At 41.5% G+C, this 20,043-nt stretch overlaps 1 protein-coding gene across 1 annotated transcript in view; it reads left to right on the top strand.

Annotated features, from left to right (window-relative positions):
* Nucleotides 1-20,043, top strand: part of XRN2 (5'-3' exoribonuclease 2) — a gene marked incomplete at its 3' end in the record, with an annotated part of 78,444 nt that overhangs the window by 24,429 nt on the left and 33,972 nt on the right. Inside the window, exons 2-13 of the mRNA XM_008581566.1 lie at nt 9,206-9,333; nt 9,415-9,526; nt 11,584-11,695; nt 13,202-13,260; nt 13,337-13,426; nt 14,248-14,320; nt 14,459-14,509; nt 15,154-15,311; nt 16,606-16,680; nt 16,766-16,899; nt 16,999-17,056; nt 17,140-17,247. Coding sequence (XP_008579788.1) covers nt 9,206-9,333; nt 9,415-9,526; nt 11,584-11,695; nt 13,202-13,260; nt 13,337-13,426; nt 14,248-14,320; nt 14,459-14,509; nt 15,154-15,311; nt 16,606-16,680; nt 16,766-16,899; nt 16,999-17,056; nt 17,140-17,247 — 1,158 coding nt within the window. The remainder of the gene's footprint in view (nt 1-9,205; nt 9,334-9,414; nt 9,527-11,583; nt 11,696-13,201; nt 13,261-13,336; nt 13,427-14,247; nt 14,321-14,458; nt 14,510-15,153; nt 15,312-16,605; nt 16,681-16,765; nt 16,900-16,998; nt 17,057-17,139; nt 17,248-20,043) is intronic.

Here is a 20,043-nt window from a genome sequence, read left to right as displayed (position 1 = left end):
CTCGCTCAGTCAGTGAGCGGGAACCGGTCTGTATGTGGGATCCGAACCCTCGGGCGGGAGCGCCACCGCGCTTCCCAAGTGGCGCACTATCCAGTGCGCCACCGGGCCGGCCCCTAAAAGAATTTAAAGGGCACATCGCCACAGTGAAATTGCTAAGAAGCATCTTACTGATAGGAGGTAAAGGAATGCCAGAAGAAATCTTCCTATAATGTTACAATCTTTGGGGGCAGCACTGGCTAATCCTGTAGCAAGTACTAGAACAGATAGTATAATAAAGGTTAGGGACTTGGGGTAGTATATACTTACCATGTCGCATGATGGCAAACCCGCGATAGCAGGTCAGGACCAGTCTTGGAGTAGTGCAACGGACGTGAAGTGGGCCGGTAAGAGTGAGAGGATAATTGCTGGGGAAAAGATCATCCTTCTTTTGGGATTGGGGGAAGAGTGGAGGTCCTGGAGATTTTCAGTTTTGTGGATCCTAAAATGGATGAAGTGTGAGGAGATGTTGGGTTGGGGGTTGAGTAGAGGGACCCCTCTGGCTTGGTGTTAACAGATTCTTTGGGTAAAGTCTCAGGTGCTTGTTTTACCAAGGATAAGTGGTACCAAGGGGCCTTTCCTAGTACTTTTACTGCTGTGGGGGTGGTGAGAAGTACTGTATAGGGCCCTTCCCAACATGGTGAGAGCAAACAGATTCTTTGGGTAAAGTCTCAGGTGCTTGTTTTACCAAGGATAAGTGGTACCAAGGGGTCTTTCCTAGTACTTTTACTGCTGTGGGGGTGGTGAGAAGTACTGTATAGGGCCCTTCCCAACATGGTGAGAGCGATAAGGCCCTTCCCAACATGGTGAGAGAGGCTTTGGGATTCAGGTTTTAATATACACTTGCTATCCCAGGCTCAGTTTTAAATCTGAGGGGCTGGTGGGGAAAAGATGAGGTAATAGAAGGTTGGCCTGTTCCCTAAGAAAATCCCTAATGAGCGAAAGAGTAGGGAGATACTGGCCTAAAGGCGATGAACTGGAAGGGAGAGGTGTGAGAGTGAAAAGCCTACCGTATATAAGTTGGAGGGGGCTGAGGCCTGTGGGCTTGCGGTGGGGGGGAGGGGAGCAGCCCATAGGCCAGTGAGTGACTGGTGGGTAGGTCAAAACAAGGGATGATTTCTGAGGTGAGAGCATGCGTTACTGCTGTAGCATCCTCTGAAGTGCAGGGAAAAGCCTCAATTCAACTTGAAAAGGTATCTACTAGGGTTAGAAAATAGTGTGTCGTTTTGTGGGGAGGCATGTGAGTAAAGTCAATTTGCCAATCCTGGCCAGGGGTGTATCCTCTGGCCTGGCGGGTGGGAAAGAATTTAAGCAATGAGTACACAAAGGGCAGTTTTGAGTGGATTGTTTAGTAACTTGGCCATGTGGGGAGAGTAATATAAGGGCTGAAGAAGGCATAGTAGGGGTTCATAGCCTATATGAACCGAATTATGGAAATCTAAAAGGATTTGCTCAGCTTGTGTGGTAGGGAGGACATAGCAACCGGAGAGAGTATACCAGTTGTCCTTCCTCTGTGTCCCCAACTTTTGGAGGTGTTGTATTTCTTGAGGTGTGTACTGGGAAAAGGGCGTAGGAGCCATGAGAAGGACTTGAGCAGGAGAGGAAGAGTAGGGGGGCCTGGTGATTGAGCAGGCTGTTTTGTGGTTAGATCTACCAGTTTTTTTCCCTGGGCTATGGGGTCGTTGGAGGTTTGGTGTCCTCTGCAGTGTATAATGCCAACCTCCTTTGGGAGCTGTGCAGCCTTAAGAAGTATCTTGATAAAATGTCCACTTTTTATGGGCCCTCCCTGAGTGGTCATGTATCTTCTCTCCTTCCATATGGCTGTGCAGGAGTGTAGGATGTGATGAGCATACTCAGAGTCAGTGTATATATTGACTTATTTGTTACTTGTTAGTGTGAGAGCGTGGGTGAGGGCAATGAGTTCTGCCTGTTGGGAAGTGGTGTTAGAGGGGAGTGGGGCAGCCTCAATAGTTTGTGTTAGATTTACTATGGTATAACCTGCCCGAGGGGGCGGGCATGGAGGTGGCACTCCCATCTATGAACCAAGTAATGGGATGTGGGGAGATGTGTGGAAAGGGATTGAGAAAGAGGTCTAAAGCCTCCATGCAAGTGTGTTCTAAGGGTCATGAGTGTTTTGGGATGAGAGTGGCTGGATATAAGGGAGAGCGAGGTTTAAGGAGAACTGGGAGTTTTCAATGAAGTTAAAGTGAATAAGTTGTAGGTGGGAAAGGGAGAGAATTGACTTGGTCTTATGGCTGAGAAGGTCTTGACTGTTTGTCGTTTAAAAGTTAGTTTAGAGCTTTTTTAGGTTAAAAGGGTGGCTGCCGCCAAGGCCCATAAACAGGGGCCCATTCTTGAGCTGTGGTGTCTAGCTGTTTAGACAGGTATGTAACTGGGGAGAAAATATCTCCTACCTTTTGTCCCAAAACCCTGACTGCCAATCCTTGGGTTTCGGTGACGTATAGAATAAAAGGATGAGATAGATTTGGGATAGATAGAGCTGGGGCTGCAAGGAGAGCGGCTTTTAATCACTGGAAGGGAGAATGAATGGGCTTTGTGGGATCTGAAGGAATGGCAGGATCCCCTTTGGCTGCTCCATAAAGTGGCTTTGCTAGCACGCTGAAGTTAGGAATCCATAGGCGAAGATACCCTGCAAGCCCCAAGAAAGGATTTCACCCTTTGTGGTAGGAGTAGGGAGTTAAGAAATTAGACTCTTGTGATCCACCATTATTTCCCTGGTGTTGGGGGTGAGGTGGACTCCCAAGTAAGTGACTGAAGGAAAAGAAATTTGGGCCTTGCTGGGGACACTCAATATCCCCTGGAGGCCAGGAAATTAAGGAGAGCAACAGTGTGGGCCTGTAAATCCTCATAGGAGGGGATGCAAAGGAGGAGGTCATCCACATATTGTATTAAAATGCTAGAGATTGGGGGAAGTTCAGATTAGTCTTGAGCTAAGGCCTGGCCAGAAAGTGGGGGCTATCCTGAAACCCCTGAGGTAGTACTGTCCAAGTGAGTTGTTGGGAACAGCATGTGTCAAGATTAGTCCTGTACTAAATGGTATGAGCCATTAGGCTTTATAACCAGAAGGATGGGTGTATTAAGAGGCGAGTGGGTAGGCTGTGAGAGATGAGAAGAAAGGAGTTTGTTTATAAGGGGCTTTAACCCTGTTAGGTGTTTGTTAGTGATGTAGTACTGTGGGGCATCAGGGAACAAGGAGGAGTTCTGCAATTTAACAAGGATGGGGAATGGTGTGTAGCATCCCATACTAGGGATTAACCTTGTCTGGGGGAGGGGAAGGTGGAAGCCTCAGGGGCCAGGTCTGGGTGCGGCCTGTAGCAAGAGTATTGTAGCTGGAGTTAAAGTGTTTAGGGTAAGAATAGCTTTGAATTTGAAAAAAATGCTCCATCCCAGTAAGGGGGTTGGGCATTGAGGCATTATTAAGAATTTGTGTGTGGATTGGGTGTGATGTAGGTTGCAGTAATGGGTTTAGTGATCCGTGGGTGGTATTCTGATCCCTACTATTGTGATAGAGGATGGGGTTGTTGGTCCTGCATATTCAGGAAGGGTAGAGTAAACGGCCCCTGTATTGATGACAAAAGAGATCGGCTTACCCGCTATGAGGCGAATTACCCTGGGTTTATGCGTGGTGATCTCCATGGGGGCCTCAGACCCTGGGCATCATCAGTCCTCCTCCTGGGCAAAGCCGAGAAGCTCTGGTAGGGATGGCTGTGAAGTCAAAGGCTGTAGGTTGGGGACTGGGCCACTCCCTCTCTGCAAGTGGCACAGTCAGCCCCCCAGTGACCTGCCTGTTTGCAGTGAGGACAGGGCCCCAGAGGGAGCCATGGATTGGGACATGCTCATGCCCAGTGGCTCGGTTGACCACGTTTGAAACAGTTTCCGGGTGGCTTCCCTCTTAAGGCAGCCGGCTATGGAGTATGTGAGCCATGGATGGCATTAGCCAGGAGCTGGTATTTGGCCTGATCTCCTTTATAGTTTTTTCAAATATCAGGGGCTGATTGGGTAATGAAATGAGAGTGTAAGAGGGCCATGCCTGCAGGGGGGTTTAGGTCTATAAATGTATATTTATGTAGGGCCTCAGAGAGGCAGGTTAGGAACTTGTTGGGATTTTCAGTAGATCTCTGTGATTTCTCTGAGATTGTCATAATTGACTGACGTGTGAGTAGTCTTTTGGAGGCCATAAATCAAGTGTGTGATCATGTTATCCCGGAGATCCCGATCCCTGTGGGCAGCCTGGTAGTCCCAGTTTGGGTCCATGCTAGGAACAGTAATGGCTCCCACAGGCCGCCTATTATTTTGAGCATGTACCTGAGCCGCCATCCAGACCTGCTCCCTGTACATGGACTCCGACAATTCCTTCCATCTCAGCCACTTGACAGAAAGGTAATAAAAAGCCGAAACTGAGGTGGGGTTGTTACCTGACGAAGGGGGAGAAGGAGAGTGGTTGAGTGGCCGAGGACGAGCATCTTGAGACCAGGGGTGGGGAGGAGAGGGAAATGGCGGAGGGGCTGGTGAAGGATTTGGAGTGTAAGGAGGTAGTCGGGGTGGCCCATATGGGTAGCAGAGTAATCTGACAGATCAGAAAATTGATCTGAGTCTGGAAGGGGAGGTCGAGCATGAGCTAGGAGAATTGGAGACATAGAACAGTTTTGACAGAAGAATGTGTTCAGAGATAGAAGGCCTGAACAAGGAAATCTCTCTGTCTTGCCGTTTCAGTGAGTATCTAAATCGAGAGTGCCATCTTGTGGTCACTGGGATCCATTGTAACGAGGTGTTCGAGTTTTAATATCTCCCTGGAGGTCGAGGAATTGGTCAGGAGGCGGCCCAGAGGCATAGAGCGTGGAGTACAGTAGAAAACGAGACGTGGAGGTTTGGATTGTGAGGATCCCATTTAGAGGGCGAGAAAGGAAACGGGCAGTCCTGGTCAGAGAAGAATGCCGCCAAAGAGTGTCCTCCTTGGTATGCATCTTCTTTTTGAGAAAAAAGCCACAACCAGCTAATGAAGCGTCCTTCAATAGCTGGGGGCCACGAGAAAAGTTCCCTCGGCCAGGCGCCTGGGCTTCGTAGAGATGGGAGTTGTAGAGAGTATTCTGGGGAACTCGTAGAAGTGGGCAGGACAGACCCACTGACTCACCCTGAATTGAGACCGATGTTGGATGTGTTGGTGCGAAACGGCAAAAGTAGAGAGTCCTGAACGCACCCAGTTTCAGCCGGTCCGGGAAGGGCGGCCAGGAGCCAGTCAACCCAAGAGAGGGGATTGTCCAACGGTCCAGCCAAGACCCTACCTGGGTTTCGGCACCATAATGAAAGAAAGTGAGCTGAGACTCCGGTACCATTCAAGCTTTACTAAAGGAAAAGAATCTGCCGGCTGTGCTGAAAGTGGGGAACAGCCCAGGGCTGCCCTAAAGATGGAAGGCAGCAGCAGGTGTGGGGGTGGGAGAGCTTATATAGGGGGCCAAGGGCTGGCTGATACCATCAGGGAGGGGTGTTATGCTAATGTGGATTGGGGTGGAGAACTGGTCCCTTGCAGAAGCAAAAGTGTTTCTGTTTAAGTCAGGAGGCTTCTTGTAAAGGGCAGGGGAAAGGAGCTTGATGTTGGAGTGGAAGGCAAGGCCAGAAGCTATTTTGTGCTTATTGTATGCACAATGGCACCGGTCAAGTCCAAAATCCATCAGACATCACTGTTTGTATATTTGTATTATCTTTACTTTTTAAAATACCTTCTTTATCTTGATTTCTTGGTGTCTTCAGGCACAAATAGAATTATACCCCAACTGCCAATTTGGTGTAAATGTATCCCGTCCTCTTTTTCATGAACTAGAGGAGGAATGGTTTTCCTGATAGGCAGAGCTACCTTAACTGCCAGTCTTCTGGGTAGGGGTCCTTGGTGTTCCCCCTGGGAATTGCTAATCAGCCAGGGTACTGCACTGTCCTAAGCCAAGCTCCTGTACTCTCTGGGAATGCCTGTCTCAAGTTGCCAGGCCCACGTGGGGTCTGAGGGGGTAAGAGAGGAGGAGAGGACAGGGGTGGATCCACCTGGCTATTCCTGTGACTGGTGCTGATATATCATGCAGAAGCTGTCCCTCGAGCCCCCTCTCTGGGCCTGGAGCGCTGTTGTGCTCACCTGCCTTTGTCAATCTGTCTCCTCTCTCGTGTTGTAGGTGCTACACTGCACCTCCAGTCAGAGCTACTGGTTACTTGTGTTTCAGGCATCTCTCATGATTTCTCTGCCACAGAACGTTCTGCTTCTGGTTTACCACCATAGTTATGCGACTGAATCGTTTGTTTCGTCTTTCATATGGTCTTGGGATAGAAAGGGAAGACTGCAGTGTGTGTTCAGTCTGTCATCTGGGGAACCGAAAATACAGTGAAAAGTTATCATTTGAAATAAATTGGTTTTAGTGTTCAGAGAGGCTCTTACTTTAGATGCTGTTTGATTGATTAAGCATCTCTCTTTAACCCAACAGGAGACGCATTGGTATTATATTTGATAAGGCACTTGAGGAATGAGTTCCTCTATTGAGCATCAAAATCTTCTTTTGAAGTTTACATAATAAATGTGTTCAATGTGTCTGCAGTACTCTTGAGGGTAAAACATGTTTAGTTTTTTTTTATTGGGAATGCCGAGGAATGAGTTCCTCTATTGAGCATCAAAATCTTCTTTTGAAGTTTACATAATAAATGTGTTGAATGTGTCTGCAGTACTCTTGAGGGTAAAACATGTTTAGTTTTTTTTTATTGGGAATGCCGAGAGCTCTTTTCTCAAAATTAGGAATCACCTATGCCACCTTCCCCATATATTTTTTTCTAGGTAGAAGAAGTAGAAATTCTCTTGCAGCTACCCTAATGTTCATTGAAAAGCTGCAATATGCCTAGTACTGTGCTAGGCACTGGGGCAGGGTTAGCTTGCTAGTGACCATCTGTTTTTGTGAATGAAGTTTTATTGGAACACAGCCATACCTGTTCATGTGTGAGGCTCCTTCAAAAAGTTCCTGGAAAAATAGAATTAAAAGATAATATAAATCTTGCCATGAACTTTTTGAAGTACCCTTGTGTGTGGTGTTTGTGGCTGCAAATTTTCCCCCTAATTATTATCTAATAATTTCCCCCCAATTAAGTTGACCTTTGATTTTTTTTTAAAAAATTTCTTTTTTAACAGCTTTATTGAGATGTGGTTCATATATATGAAATTCACCTGCTTTAAGTGTACAATTTAGTAGTTTTTAGTGTATTTATAGAATTGTGTAACCATGACCATTATCTAGTTTTAGAGCATTTTTATCACTCTCGAAAGCAATATTGTACCCATTAGCGGTAACTTCCCATGTCCCTCATTTTTCTCCCATCCTCAGCTTGAAGCAGCCCTTAATTTACTTTCTGTCCGTATAGATTTTTCTGTCCTGGAATTTTCATATACGGTCATGTGTTGCTTAACAGGGGCATATTCTAAGAAGTGCATCATTAGGTGATGTTGTGTGAACATCAGAGTGTACTTACACAAACCTGAGTGGTATAGCCTACTACACACCTAGCCTACTGCTTCAACCACTATCATACATGTGGTCCATTGTTGACTGAAATGTTATGCAGCGCATGACTGTAAGTCGGATTGTACAGTATGTGGTCTTTTGTGACTGGTTTCGTTCACTTAGCATGTTTTTGAGGTTAATCCATGATGTTGCATGTACATGATGGGCTTTTAAATTGTTAACAGTTTTTTGCTGTTGCAAGCGATGCTTTGTATGTATTTAGGGAACTTATTTTTAAGTGACTTTTACTATTAACAGTAAAAATCCCATGTCATATATATATATATATATATATTTTTTTTTTTGTCTTTTTTTGTCTTTTTCCGTGTCCGGCAACGGATAGCAACCCTCAGTGTTGCCTCCGTACCGGACCGGGGACCGGCAACGGGATCGCAACCCTCGGTGTTGCTCCCACGCCTCGCTCAGCCAGTGAGCGGGAACCAGTCTCTATGTGGGATCCGAACCCTTGGGCGGGAGCGCCGCCGCGCTTCCCAAGCGGCGCATTATCCAGTGCGCCACCGGGCTGCGGGAGCGCCGCCGCGCTTCCCAAGCGGCGCATTATCCAGTGCGCCACCGGGCCGGCCCCCCCATGTCATATTTTTATACTTTTGCTGTAGCTCTGGAAGAAAAAGACAAAGGTAATATTATTTATAAAAATAGAATTGAATATCTCTAGGAATGAGTAAGCCCTTACCTTTTGAAGAACTCACAGTGTAGTTGGGTTAGGGTGACAAATTAATTATAATACTATGGAAATGTTACAAGTGATTAGGCAAGATTCTAAAGAAATGCAGAAGGAGGAGCAGTGAATTTCTTGGGAGGTATGCACAAAGTGTTATAAAGTGAGTTATATTTGATCTGAGTCTAGACCCTAGAATATTAATAAGATTTCAGGAAGTGGGTGTTGGCAGGAAGGAAGAAGGTATTTTGCAAGGAAAAGGATTATGCAAAGTCATTGAGTGATGAAAGTACTTTTCCAGGAACTTATAAGAGATCGAGTGGGCCTCAGTAATATTGTGGCAACAAGAGACCAGTAATAAGGGTCCAAGCTCATTGGTCACACCTGCTGTGGGAATCATTGGAAAAATTAGGCAAGATTAAGACTCAGACACATTTGGGTTTAGAGAGAGAACTCTGATGGTGTAGAGGGTGGGCTGGGGATGGGAGAGTCTAGAGGTGGTCTGTACAAAGGTTGTTGTAACTTTTTAGATGAGACACGATAACCTGATGTTATTCCTGATAGTGGGAATGAAAGGAGATGAAGTGGAGAGACATTTTTTAGTTTAAACTGACAGGACTTATTGATGTGAGTGGTGAGGGAAATGAATTCTCAGATGACTCACATGATCCCTCACTTGGACAGTTGAATGATTTGGGAATTTGATAAACATCCCCAACACTGACAAAATTAACTTGTCGCATTAGAAGTCATCCACTTTCTGCGGATGAAAGATCTACTTCATTTTGCTTTAAGGAAGAAAATAATTTCTTATTTTGTAATTTAAAAGTTACTTCAAATGTTTATTTCCAGTTTAGAAATGAAACAGGTTTATACTGAGCCTAGGAGCTGTCATTTTTCAACCTGAACAATCAAACTACTATTAATTATCACTTCCTCATAGCCAAAAGAATGCGGTGGTGTAAAGGTTCCAGTTGATGCCAGTAAACCTAATCCAAATGATGTGGAGTTTGATAATCTGTATTTGGATATGAATGGAATCATTCACCCCTGTACTCATCCTGAAGACAAGTACGTAATTTTTTTTTCACCGATATCACAGGTCACAGAGGAAATACTATATTGTGTTACATTGTTTGCTTGTCATTATAGACCAGCACCAAAAAATGAAGATGAAATGATGGTTGCAATTTTTGAATACATTGATAGACTTTTCAGTATTGTAAGACCAAGACGACTTCTCTACATGGCAATAGATGGAGTGGTAAGTGCTAAAAAAATTGACTAAGAAACCCCCATTTTTGTTTTTTCTGTGTTCCCAGTGTCCAGAATTAAAGTCAGCTAAATGCTGGAAAATGTTGATGGTGAATTTGAGAAAGAAAGCCTCATCCTTCAGTCATTCATTCAATCATTTTTTAGTGCCTATTTTGTGTCAGGTACTATGAAGTGCTGGGGGTGTTGGCAACTGCCCTTGCTGTGGAAGAGCTTACCATCAAAGGGAGGGAGACATAGATAAATGAGTGGGTTTAGTTACTTAGAGGCTTTATAGGCACTAGATAACACATGGAGGCTGTTGAGGGACAAGGAAGTCAGAGCTACCAAGGGAGTTAGGAAATAGAGAGAAGGTGACTTTCGTTCCATTTCTTTAAGGATGAAGAATAATTGGACATTGGTGGGCAGTGGCAGGGGGTGGATGAGACAGGTATAGGGAAGGGAAGACCTTCCAGATTTCTCAAATGTGCCAGGTAAGTACACTTGCCATGCCTGTGACCACACTGACACGTTTGGGCAACTACCGGTGGCTTGGATTGAAAAGGGAAGTAGAGTGACAGCTTGAGAAGGCCTTACGTGCCATAGTCAGGACTTTCAGTTATATCCTATAGGCAGTGAGTAGTCATCAAAGTGATTTCAGAGGGTAGTAACTTACTGACCTTTTACCATAATACCAAGTAGCTTAGCTTATAAATGACCAGCAAACTTTATGTCAAAGGAAAGCTAAAGTAAGTCATACTCCTAAATTTATTTAGTCATATGCAAGTAGATTCTCTCTCTCTCTCTCTTTTTTAAGATTTAGTACATCTTCGTGGCTAATGGAATGATTTTGAAAATCTGGGAACTTTGAATCCAAGAAGATTAGCTTTTCCGTGAGATTCTTGTAATTCAGTGGAAAATCTTAGCTACCTGAAAACTTGTTAAGTTTGCAGTTACAGTGGAGTAAAGAACAAAGAGAACAGGAATGTGTCTCGTTTAGAGCATATTCCAGTTTACATTCAGCTAAATTTCTTGAAGAAAATATTTAGCTTTATTCCAGTGTGCCCCTACTGCTAGATCAGGTATATGTGTGTGTGTGTGTATACATATATATATGCACATGTATACACACACTTAGAAAATATTTAGCTTTATTCCAGTGTGCCCCTACTGCTAGATCAGGTATATGTGTGTGTGTATGTATATGTGTGTGTGTGTGTGTGTGTATACATATATATATGCACATGTATACACACACTTTTTTGTTAAAGTGTAACTGTAGATCATAGAACTTGGTACTTGAGGGGGCGAGATTAGATGACCTCATTTTACAGGAAAGGTAACTATTTAAAGAGAACATAAGATAACATATTTAGATGTAGACAGGTTATTCCAGAGTTTCTTCCAATTCCAAAATTCAGTTTAGTAACTTCCAAAATTTTACAGTCCAGTTCACTTCATTCTGACTTATCCAGTGATTTAAAGTACATTTCAGTTAGAGTGATTTAAAATAATGTTCCCTTTCTAACTGTTGTGATAATTATGAACTTTATGGTGGGAGATACAAAAAGTGCATCAATGTCCTCCAGGTCAGGAAGTAGTTTTCTGCTGCTTTTATGGGACATTGTGAATCCTATTTGGAGATCATCTTTACTTTTAGTTTTGGACATACGGGAGGTCTTCTGAATCTGTAGTAACTTACTCATTGCATGCTGATGACTGGGTGTTTCAGTAAATTAAACTTTCCTTCTTGGGTGCCTTGAAGCACCTTAATCCAGGAGTACTGGCATTAGGTCATGGGCCTTGTTGTATGAATTTCTGTGGCTTCATAGGCTGTTAGTCCTTTTGACGTGTCACTCACTCACCTGATCAATCTCAGCTTTTAGATTCTTGGTCCAAATTTAAGTATTCAGGATCTATGTCTATCATGAAGGGATTATTAGACATATTACTTACTTTTCTTCCATTTTAGTGTACTATTTTATAAGAATGATTGATTCAAAATGATGTACAGATTTATTTGTGAATATTTTGAATAGTATTATGTGAATATGAAGTACACATTTTCAGGCACCACGTGCTAAAATGAACCAGCAGCGTTCAAGGCGATTCAGAGCATCTAAAGAAGGAATGGAAGCAGCAGTCGAGAAGCAACGAGTCAGGGAAGAAATATTGGCAAAAGGTAAAGAATATGCATCTTGAAGTTGGACTTTTTAGATGTATGCAGAAGGGGGAGAAGTGGCAACTTTTTCTCCTAAATAGTGAAGTTTTAGTTTAATGAGGATACCAGAATATCCAAGGAAAATGTATATTCACTGTCAGGGAAAAATAATTCTTGGAATCCTTTACTCCTATTAATAAGCTTACTCACTTCTCAACTCTCCAGTAAAAGAGACATTTGGGAATAAAAGGAGGGAATCCTAGTATGGAGAGCAGATTTTCAATCCTTTTTTAGGGTAAGTGCAGCTCTTCAGCTGACTTTCGTATGTCTGTAAAGTAGAAATACATTAAAAGTCCTTCTTACTTCTTTTCACCGTGGGGGCTATCAGAAATCTACAGTTCTGTAGACATTTTCTTCAAATCAGTCTTGGTTTGCTTGCTTATTTCTTCTGCTTGAAACTCAGAGGTTTATCTGGGGAAGCCAGAGATGATTGATCCATATTTATAGGCTATTGCCAAGCCACTCATACATTTTTAGTGTAGGTTTATGGATCAGGTACTGTATCTAGGGTTCCTTAATTTTGGGGGGTGGGGTGCAGTCACCTTTGCCATTCCTCAAACCTTGAAATTCTTGGTGGGTACATAGATGGGAGCTGACCAAGTCTCGGAGAGGAGGAAGGTCAGGGAGTGCTGATGCTGGCTGGGATTATTTCTCTCCCAGCACACGTGTGTGTGAGGTGGGACGTGGTTGTAGCAGGGTAATTTGTTTGGTGGTCTGCTACATAAGGCAATATAACAGATCAGGAAAGCCACAATTTATTGACTGAAGATAATTGCACTTTGCGGTTGAAAAAAAGATTCCATAGTTGTAGTCGGCTCAGGCCTGCAATTTTGACAAATTTTGTTATTTTAATTTGCTGGAAGCATGAAAGTGTACGTATAGTTACTTGAGCTGCAGCTTGTAGTTAAGACTCTAAACCGGCTTGTATTTATAACAGAATGTTTTTGATTTTAAAGATGTCCCTTTTTGAAGATGTTATGAAGTATATTTGTTTCTTCAGAAGCAGCTAATCATGATATAGAGGAAGAAGTAGGGTTTTTATATCTCTAGCTGAATATTTTATTTCTTATATATCACTGTGATAAACTCAACATTTTAATTTTATTTTTCTCAGGCACCCATATCATAAGAGCTGTTATAAAAATTAAAACCTCTTAACCTGTGCGTGTGTGTGTGTGTGTATGTGTATTCTCCCGTTGCAGGGGGAAGAACTTAATAATTTTTGTTTTCTTACGTAATGATGTAGTATCTTTTGTGTATCATATATTGTTTGATAGTCTTGTTAAAGCTTAATTTAAATTTGAGGTGAGTAATCTTATTTTCTTCCCAAAAGAGGGAACATTGCTCTTCAGGTGATAACACTTTTCTTTCTTTTTTATTTGAACTTTTTTGTTGTTGTTCTGGCTTAATATTGAGTAATTTACCTCACTTTTTATGTGGAAAACAAAACATTGCTTTTTTCTCTAGGTGGCTTTCTTCCTCCAGAAGAAATAAAAGAAAGATTTGACAGCAACTGTATTACACCAGTAAGTAGTCTCATACTTTGCTAGCTATTGCTAACTCTTAAATGATAGATTAATTTATTTCCTTTTATCATTTTAGGGAACTGAGTTCATGGATAATCTTGCTAAATGTCTTCGCTATTACATAGCTGATCGCTTAAATAATGACCCTGGATGGAAAAATTTGACAGTAAGTTTCACATTTTGGTGCTTCAGAAAGATTAGGGTGATCACTTGAGGCTGTACTTTGATATATCTGATATTATTTATCATTTTTTTCCCCTTGTAAAAAGCTAGTTGACTGTCAGAGGAAAGAGAATCTTCCAGTATTATTGGAAATGAGGTGCCTTGCATGGTCAGGTTTTAGTTAGCTGAATTTTCTCTCAATGCCAATTTTGTCCTCTCAATATCACTATGAAGCCATAAAATCGGATTCATAATTTTTAAGGTTTGTATATAGGAAGGTAATTTTTAAATGGAAGTTTCTGTTACTATATATCAAAATACAGTAAGATTAAAGTTTTTTAAATCCTTTAAAAAATGGCTACATTCTCATAAATATTTAAGTAAAATTTAAATGAACTTTTATGTAATTTTAGGTTTATAAGCTTGTTTCCCTATTAATTAGATATGGTAAATTGTATATCATGGCTGTCTTTTATTATTATTCTCAGGGCTTATATGATTTTGTGCTGTATTCTGGGGTAATTGTGAAAATAGTAGGAACTTGTGAACTGATCAGTTTTTCTAATGGCTAAGTCTGACCCAGATATTTTTTTGTTTTTCATTCCATGTAGTAGATTAATTAGTGAAGTAGTTTTGGTGTTTAACATAGACACACACACCTTATTCAGAACATTTTCCAGCTAATAATAACACTGTCTTAATAGAATTAATAACACTATCTTAATAGAATTATCTAAATTTTTCTTAAGATATTTAGTTCTTTTGATTTTTGTGCCTGTACAAAATTGGGGATGAGCTGAAAGTGTTAAAAACTTTTTTTAATAGGTTATTTTGTCTGATGCTAGTGCACCTGGTGAAGGAGAGCATAAAATCATGGATTACATTAGAAGACAAAGAGGTGAATCTCATAAATGTTTGATTATATGATCCATTAAAAAAGATAAGCCATTAAATAGAAAATACTTGGTAGGATGTGATATTCTTTTGGTGTACAGTATATTTATACATATGTAATATATGTTTCTCCCCTTTTTAGCCCAGCCTAACCATGACCCAAATACTCATCACTGTTTATGTGGAGCAGATGGTGAGTTTTGTCTTCAGGATTTGCTTCTCTTGGATTAAACCGTAGCAAGTTGATGGGTTTTTATGTAGTAATGGGTTATTCATGGTTCCTTGATAATTCTAATATGGCCTTTTTTTAATTGTTGAAACGATTGTACATATCTGTGGGATAGAGTGTTGAATAAAATTCCTTGTTTATTTTATATTTGAAAGGGAAGTATCGAGTTGCTGTTTGATTTGTGATCATGATCATCTGTGGTTTTTTGTTTGTTTGTTTTTTTTTTTTACATTTCTCAGCCTTTTAATATAGCTGCACATACCTTTAAAGTGGAAAATTTCGTATTTGAAAGGGAAGTATCGAGTTGCTGTTTGATTTGTGATCATGATCATCTGTGGTTTTTTTTTTTTTTTACATTTCTCAGCCTTTTAATATAGCTGCACATACCTTTAAAGTGGAAAATTTCCCAAGTGTTTAATCCTGAGTGGTAGTCTGTGTTGTAGGTCCACACATCTGGAGGACTTCTTGTTGACTGAGGCCTACTAAGAAGTTTTAGGCTTTACTACCTCTGTTGGTCTTTTCTTGTGTTGGTGTCTTACAGTTCTTTGTTATGGTAAGGATACTCAAAGTACTCACTGTTCAGTTTTTTTCTTGTTGTCCATTGACAGCTGATCTCATTATGCTTGGCCTTGCTACACATGAACCAAACTTTACCATCATTAGAGAAGAATTCAAACCAAACAAACCCAAACCATGTGGTCTTTGTAATCAGTTTGGACATGAGGTTAAGGATTGTGAAGGTTTACCAAGAGAAAAGAAGGGAAAGGTAAGAACATTGAGATGGTAGTTGCCTCATTATTTAAAAAAATTCTATTATCATGGTAAAACATACATAACACAGAATATATGGTTCTAACCATTTTTAAGTATACAATTAAATAGAACTAAGTATATTTAAGTTGCCTCATTTTAAAAATGGATAGAGAGAAGATTATGGTTGATTAGATTTTTTACTTGCTTGCTCTGTTACCCTTCACAGAAATGTATCTTTTTGTGCACATTAAAGTAAGCCCTTATTCAGAAGCATGCACACACTCATTCTTATACTTTGCACTTCTTCTAACATAGCCTATATCTCTACGTGAGACTTAGGTTTCCTACATAATGCCCATTGTGTGTGATTTGTTTGTAGAAGTTATTTGTTTCAAGTGGTTACTCTTCTTGAAAGGAACTGCAAATCAAATATATTAAGCTTCTTGATACTTTTAAGTTATTTCCAGTTTATTTGTATTTTGGGTTCACTTGGTTATATCCAGTCCCCTTTAAAGTTGTTTCTGTTTTAAGAGTGTGGTGCCTCTTTAAGAAATATTGTTGAGTAAAAAAGCAGATAAGAATGTAATGTACTATATGATTTCAGATACGCAGTACAGCAGAGGCAATTACATGTATCTGTGCATGTATGTTCACAGAGAAGGGGCTAGAAGCATATACATCAAAATATTAATATTGGTTGGGTGTAAGTCAGGTGTTAGCAAACTATAGTCCTTCAGATTTGGCCCATGAGCTAAGAAGAATTTTTACGTTTTTTTTTTTTCCTTTTTTTTTTTTAATCTTTTTTACTGACCGGTAACGGGATCGCAACCCCCGGTGTCGCGCCCGCACCGGGGACTGGCAACGGGATCGCAACCCTCGGTGTTGCGCCCGCACCGCGCTCAACCAGTGAGCGGGAACCGGTTTCCACATGGGATCCGAACCCTCGGCGGGAGCGCTGCCGCGCTCCCAGGCGGCGCACTCTCCAGTGCGCCACCGGGCCGGCCCGAATTTTTAAATTTTTAAAGGAGTGTAAAAACAAAATAAAACATGAAAAAATATGTAACAGACCCTGTGTGTTCCCCAGAGGCTCAAGTATTTAATCTGGCTTTTTACAGAAAATGTTAGCTGAGCCTTGGTCTAGGTATGATTGGGCTTATGGATAATTTTTATTTTAAAATGGTTTGGTGAGCTTTTTTAAATTTATTACGTATAATATGAAAATGGATCTTGTTTTAGAAAAAGCCTTATGATTTGCTTGGTTGAACAGATAGCAAGGTAGACTTGTTTAATCTCTCCCATTCTTGCAGCATGATGAACTTGCAGATAGTCTTCCTTGCGCAGAGGGAGAGTTTATCTTCCTTCGGCTTAATGTTCTTCGTGAGGTATGTAGCAATAATCACTGGAATCGGCAATCTAAAGCCGGGTACCTTTTGATAGCTTTAATGGCAGCATTCTTTTTGGTTGTAGTATTTGGAAAGAGAACTCACCATGGCTAGCCTACCATTTACATTTGATATCGAGAGGAGCATTGATGACTGGGTCTTCATGTGCTTCTTTGTGGGAAACGACTTCCTTCCTCACTTGCCATCGTTAGAGATTAGGTATGTGTATTTGTGTGGTTTTTCAAGCTACTGTTTTAGCCTTCTTGACTTTACATTGTTTACTGGTTCTAATGCATGATGTTTGTCTCTTGGTGGCAGGGAAGGTGCAATCGACCGTTTGGTTAACATATACAAAAATGTGGTACACAAAACTGGGGTGAGTTCACTCTTTAATAATTTCAAAACAGATATATTCGCTTTAATAAGAAGATCATTTTACATGTATTTTATCACTTACAGGGTTACCTTACAGAAAGTGGTTATGTCAATCTGCAAAGAGTACAGATGATCATGTTAGCAGTTGGTGAAGTTGAGGATAGCATTTTTAAAAAGAGAAAGGATGATGAGGTAAAGTGTTTCTATTGCAGTAGCTAAAATTGCTCCTGTCCCTAATAGGCTGTGATGATCCTGTGATTGTACTTTTAACCTCTTTGAGTGCATTGTTATATCATTATAGTGTATGGACACTAATGTAATCATGAGCAGTCAGTGCTTTGATTATTTTATAAAGGTTGTTATGCTTGCCGTGTAGAACTATGTATTGCACACTGTGAGTTGCATTGTAATTTTTTTCCTCTCTTCGTAATCTTAATTAGGACATTAACACCTGTCTAATCAATGGGATATGAAATGAAGGTTAAGGCTAGAAGAATGCTGGGATTGAGCTAGTGGCTGCCATGTTTTATAGGAAATACTTATGCTCTGGAAGGCAGGTTAAGACCTTGGAACTCCTAGGAACTTGTACTCTAGGAGTAAAGGGGTTGGATTGTATCACCTAGGGGAGAGGGTTGGAAGAATATAGGATCTGTGGAAGGCTGCAGCTCCTAAGTAAGAAATCGAAACATAAAGAAGGGAATAAAACGTAACAAAGCACAGGCCGGCCCGTGGCTCACTTGGTAGAGTGCGGGGCTGATAACACCAAGGCCACAGGTTCGGATCCTATATAGGGATGGCTGGTTTGCTCACTGGCTGAGTGTGGTGCTGAGAACACCAAGCCAAGCTGAGGGTTGAGATGCCCTTACTGGTCATCTTTAAAAAAAAAAAAAAAAAAAAAAGTAACAAAGCACTTTGAAATTGATTACATATGATGGGTGCGTGCTTATGTGAGAAGTTCAGGTGTCTGGCTTGGGCAGTTAGGAGTTTGCTGGTGCATTTACTGAGATAGCAAGCACTTGGGGGTGGAGTGAGTTGGGGTGGGGACAAAGTGGAAACTTAGTTTCATTTTGGAGATATTAAATTTGAGGGACTATACAACACCTGAGGGGAGAAAAGTCTGTTGAGCAGTTGGATGGATATGTGTAAAGTTCAGGACAGAAGTCTTTTGAAAAGGGATTTGAGAACTGTTAGCTGATGGCAGTTACTTGAAGCATAATTGTGAACTTGAATTCTCTGCGATCTTGTGTGGAGTGAAAGTGCCCCCAACAGAAGTTTTGGGAAGCATGGTCATTTAAGGAGAAAGATGGGCCAGTTCTAGAGAGGTGGAAGGAAATCCCTAAAGAGAGGAGAAGCCATTGGTGCTGCCCGAGGGGTCAGAGTGAGATGAACAGGCACCTAGTCTGTGGCCAGGAGTTGGAAGGCCGTGGGGAGATGGTTGGAGTGGAAAGGCAGCAGCCTGGATGCAGAGTGGGTTTGAAATGGCAAGGGAGGCCAGCAGTGGGCAAAATGATCAGATAGTAGCTTCTTAGAAACAGAGTAAAGGAAATCCTTTCAGAAACTGATTTTATAAGAAGCAAATAGCATAATATTGCTACATTGCTTCATGATCTCCTAATAGATCAAAGTGCCATTGAATCTGACAAGATTTTCTTTCAACTTTGTGTATTGTAGCTAGTGGCAATTAGAACTTTGGGCATCATTTTATTAACACAGTGAGTTGACTATAAGTATTCTTTCCAAAAGCATTCAGTACTTGGTAATCTTTTTCTGTGATGGCAAGAATTTTCACCTATCAAATTAAATTACAGAACTAGCTTTGTCTGGGGGTATCAAATGTGTACCGGAACAACCATTATTAACCAAATCTTCAACAGTTACCGTGGCTTCACTTGACTTGCTGCCATTTACACTTAACAAAAAACTATACATACTGTGTACTACTTGGTATAAAAACCTTGTGTTAGACAGTCCTTTTATGTGGCTTTAGCAGATTCTGTACCATTAAATATTGGTGATAACTTGGCATTAGAGGGGAAAGTTTGGGACTTGATAGATACTTTAGTGTTTCTGCTTTAATTAATATGGTTTCCAGCTACCTGGTGGAGAAGGCATTTTAAAGCTTTCAGTCTTTTTGGTGTCCCTGAAGTCATATGATGTCCTTCATCATGATTGGGCATCAGGGGAAACCCTCAGAAATTAAATATGAAGGTTTCTGGGTGTATGTATTTTCCTGAGAATTGTGTCAAAAGTGGCTTTTGACAGATTACTACAGGAGTTCATAGCACAAATAAGGTTAAAGATCAGTAAGGTCTACCCAGGCGGTCTTCTGCTTATGTGACTACCACCCTTAGAAATAGGTATTTAACAGACCAGCAGAACAGATGGTAGAAAAAGAATGTATCAGTGTTTGTCCAAGCAAGTGAAAAATGTTCTGAGCAACCCTGTAGACTGTGGGAAGTGCAAAGGAGGGGGTGGGGAATCCATTTGGAGTATGTAAAGTTTGAGATACCCAAATGGAGATGGGAGTGGGGAGAGGTCCTGGTTGGAGAGTCATCAGCATCTAGAGGGTGTTTAAAGCCATGAGACCAGGTAATTACTCTCATGGGAGGAGAGAAGTGGAGAGGGCCCAGGGGAACATCAACATCAAGAGGTTGGGAAGTTGAGGAACAAAGGCACCAGCAAGAGGGAAGGAGGAGAACCAGGTGAGTCCCAGAAGCCAGGGGAAGAGTGTGATTCAAGGAGGAAAGAGTCATGGTCAGATAAGGACTGAAAACTGACTAATGGATTCCATAATCTGCAGGTCACTGGTGACCTAAAAAAGAGATTTTTCCTTGAAGATGAGGGCAAAAGCTTGATTAAAGAAATCAGTGTTTTCCGTATTGTAGGAGGTTTTAAGGTAGTCACCTGGGCTCCACTTCAGAGAAGCAGACTTCTGTATCCAACGTTTAGCCCCTGTCGTGGCAGAAAGCATCAATTTTAAATCTCCTG

The sequence above is a fragment of the Galeopterus variegatus genome, unplaced genomic scaffold, assembly GCF_000696425.1.
Source record: "Galeopterus variegatus unplaced genomic scaffold, G_variegatus-3.0.2 Scaffold2395, whole genome shotgun sequence".
NCBI lineage: Eukaryota > Metazoa > Chordata > Mammalia > Dermoptera > Cynocephalidae > Galeopterus > Galeopterus variegatus.
Note: the sequence above shows the minus strand (reverse complement) of the source record. Positions and strands in the feature narration are given on the sequence as shown.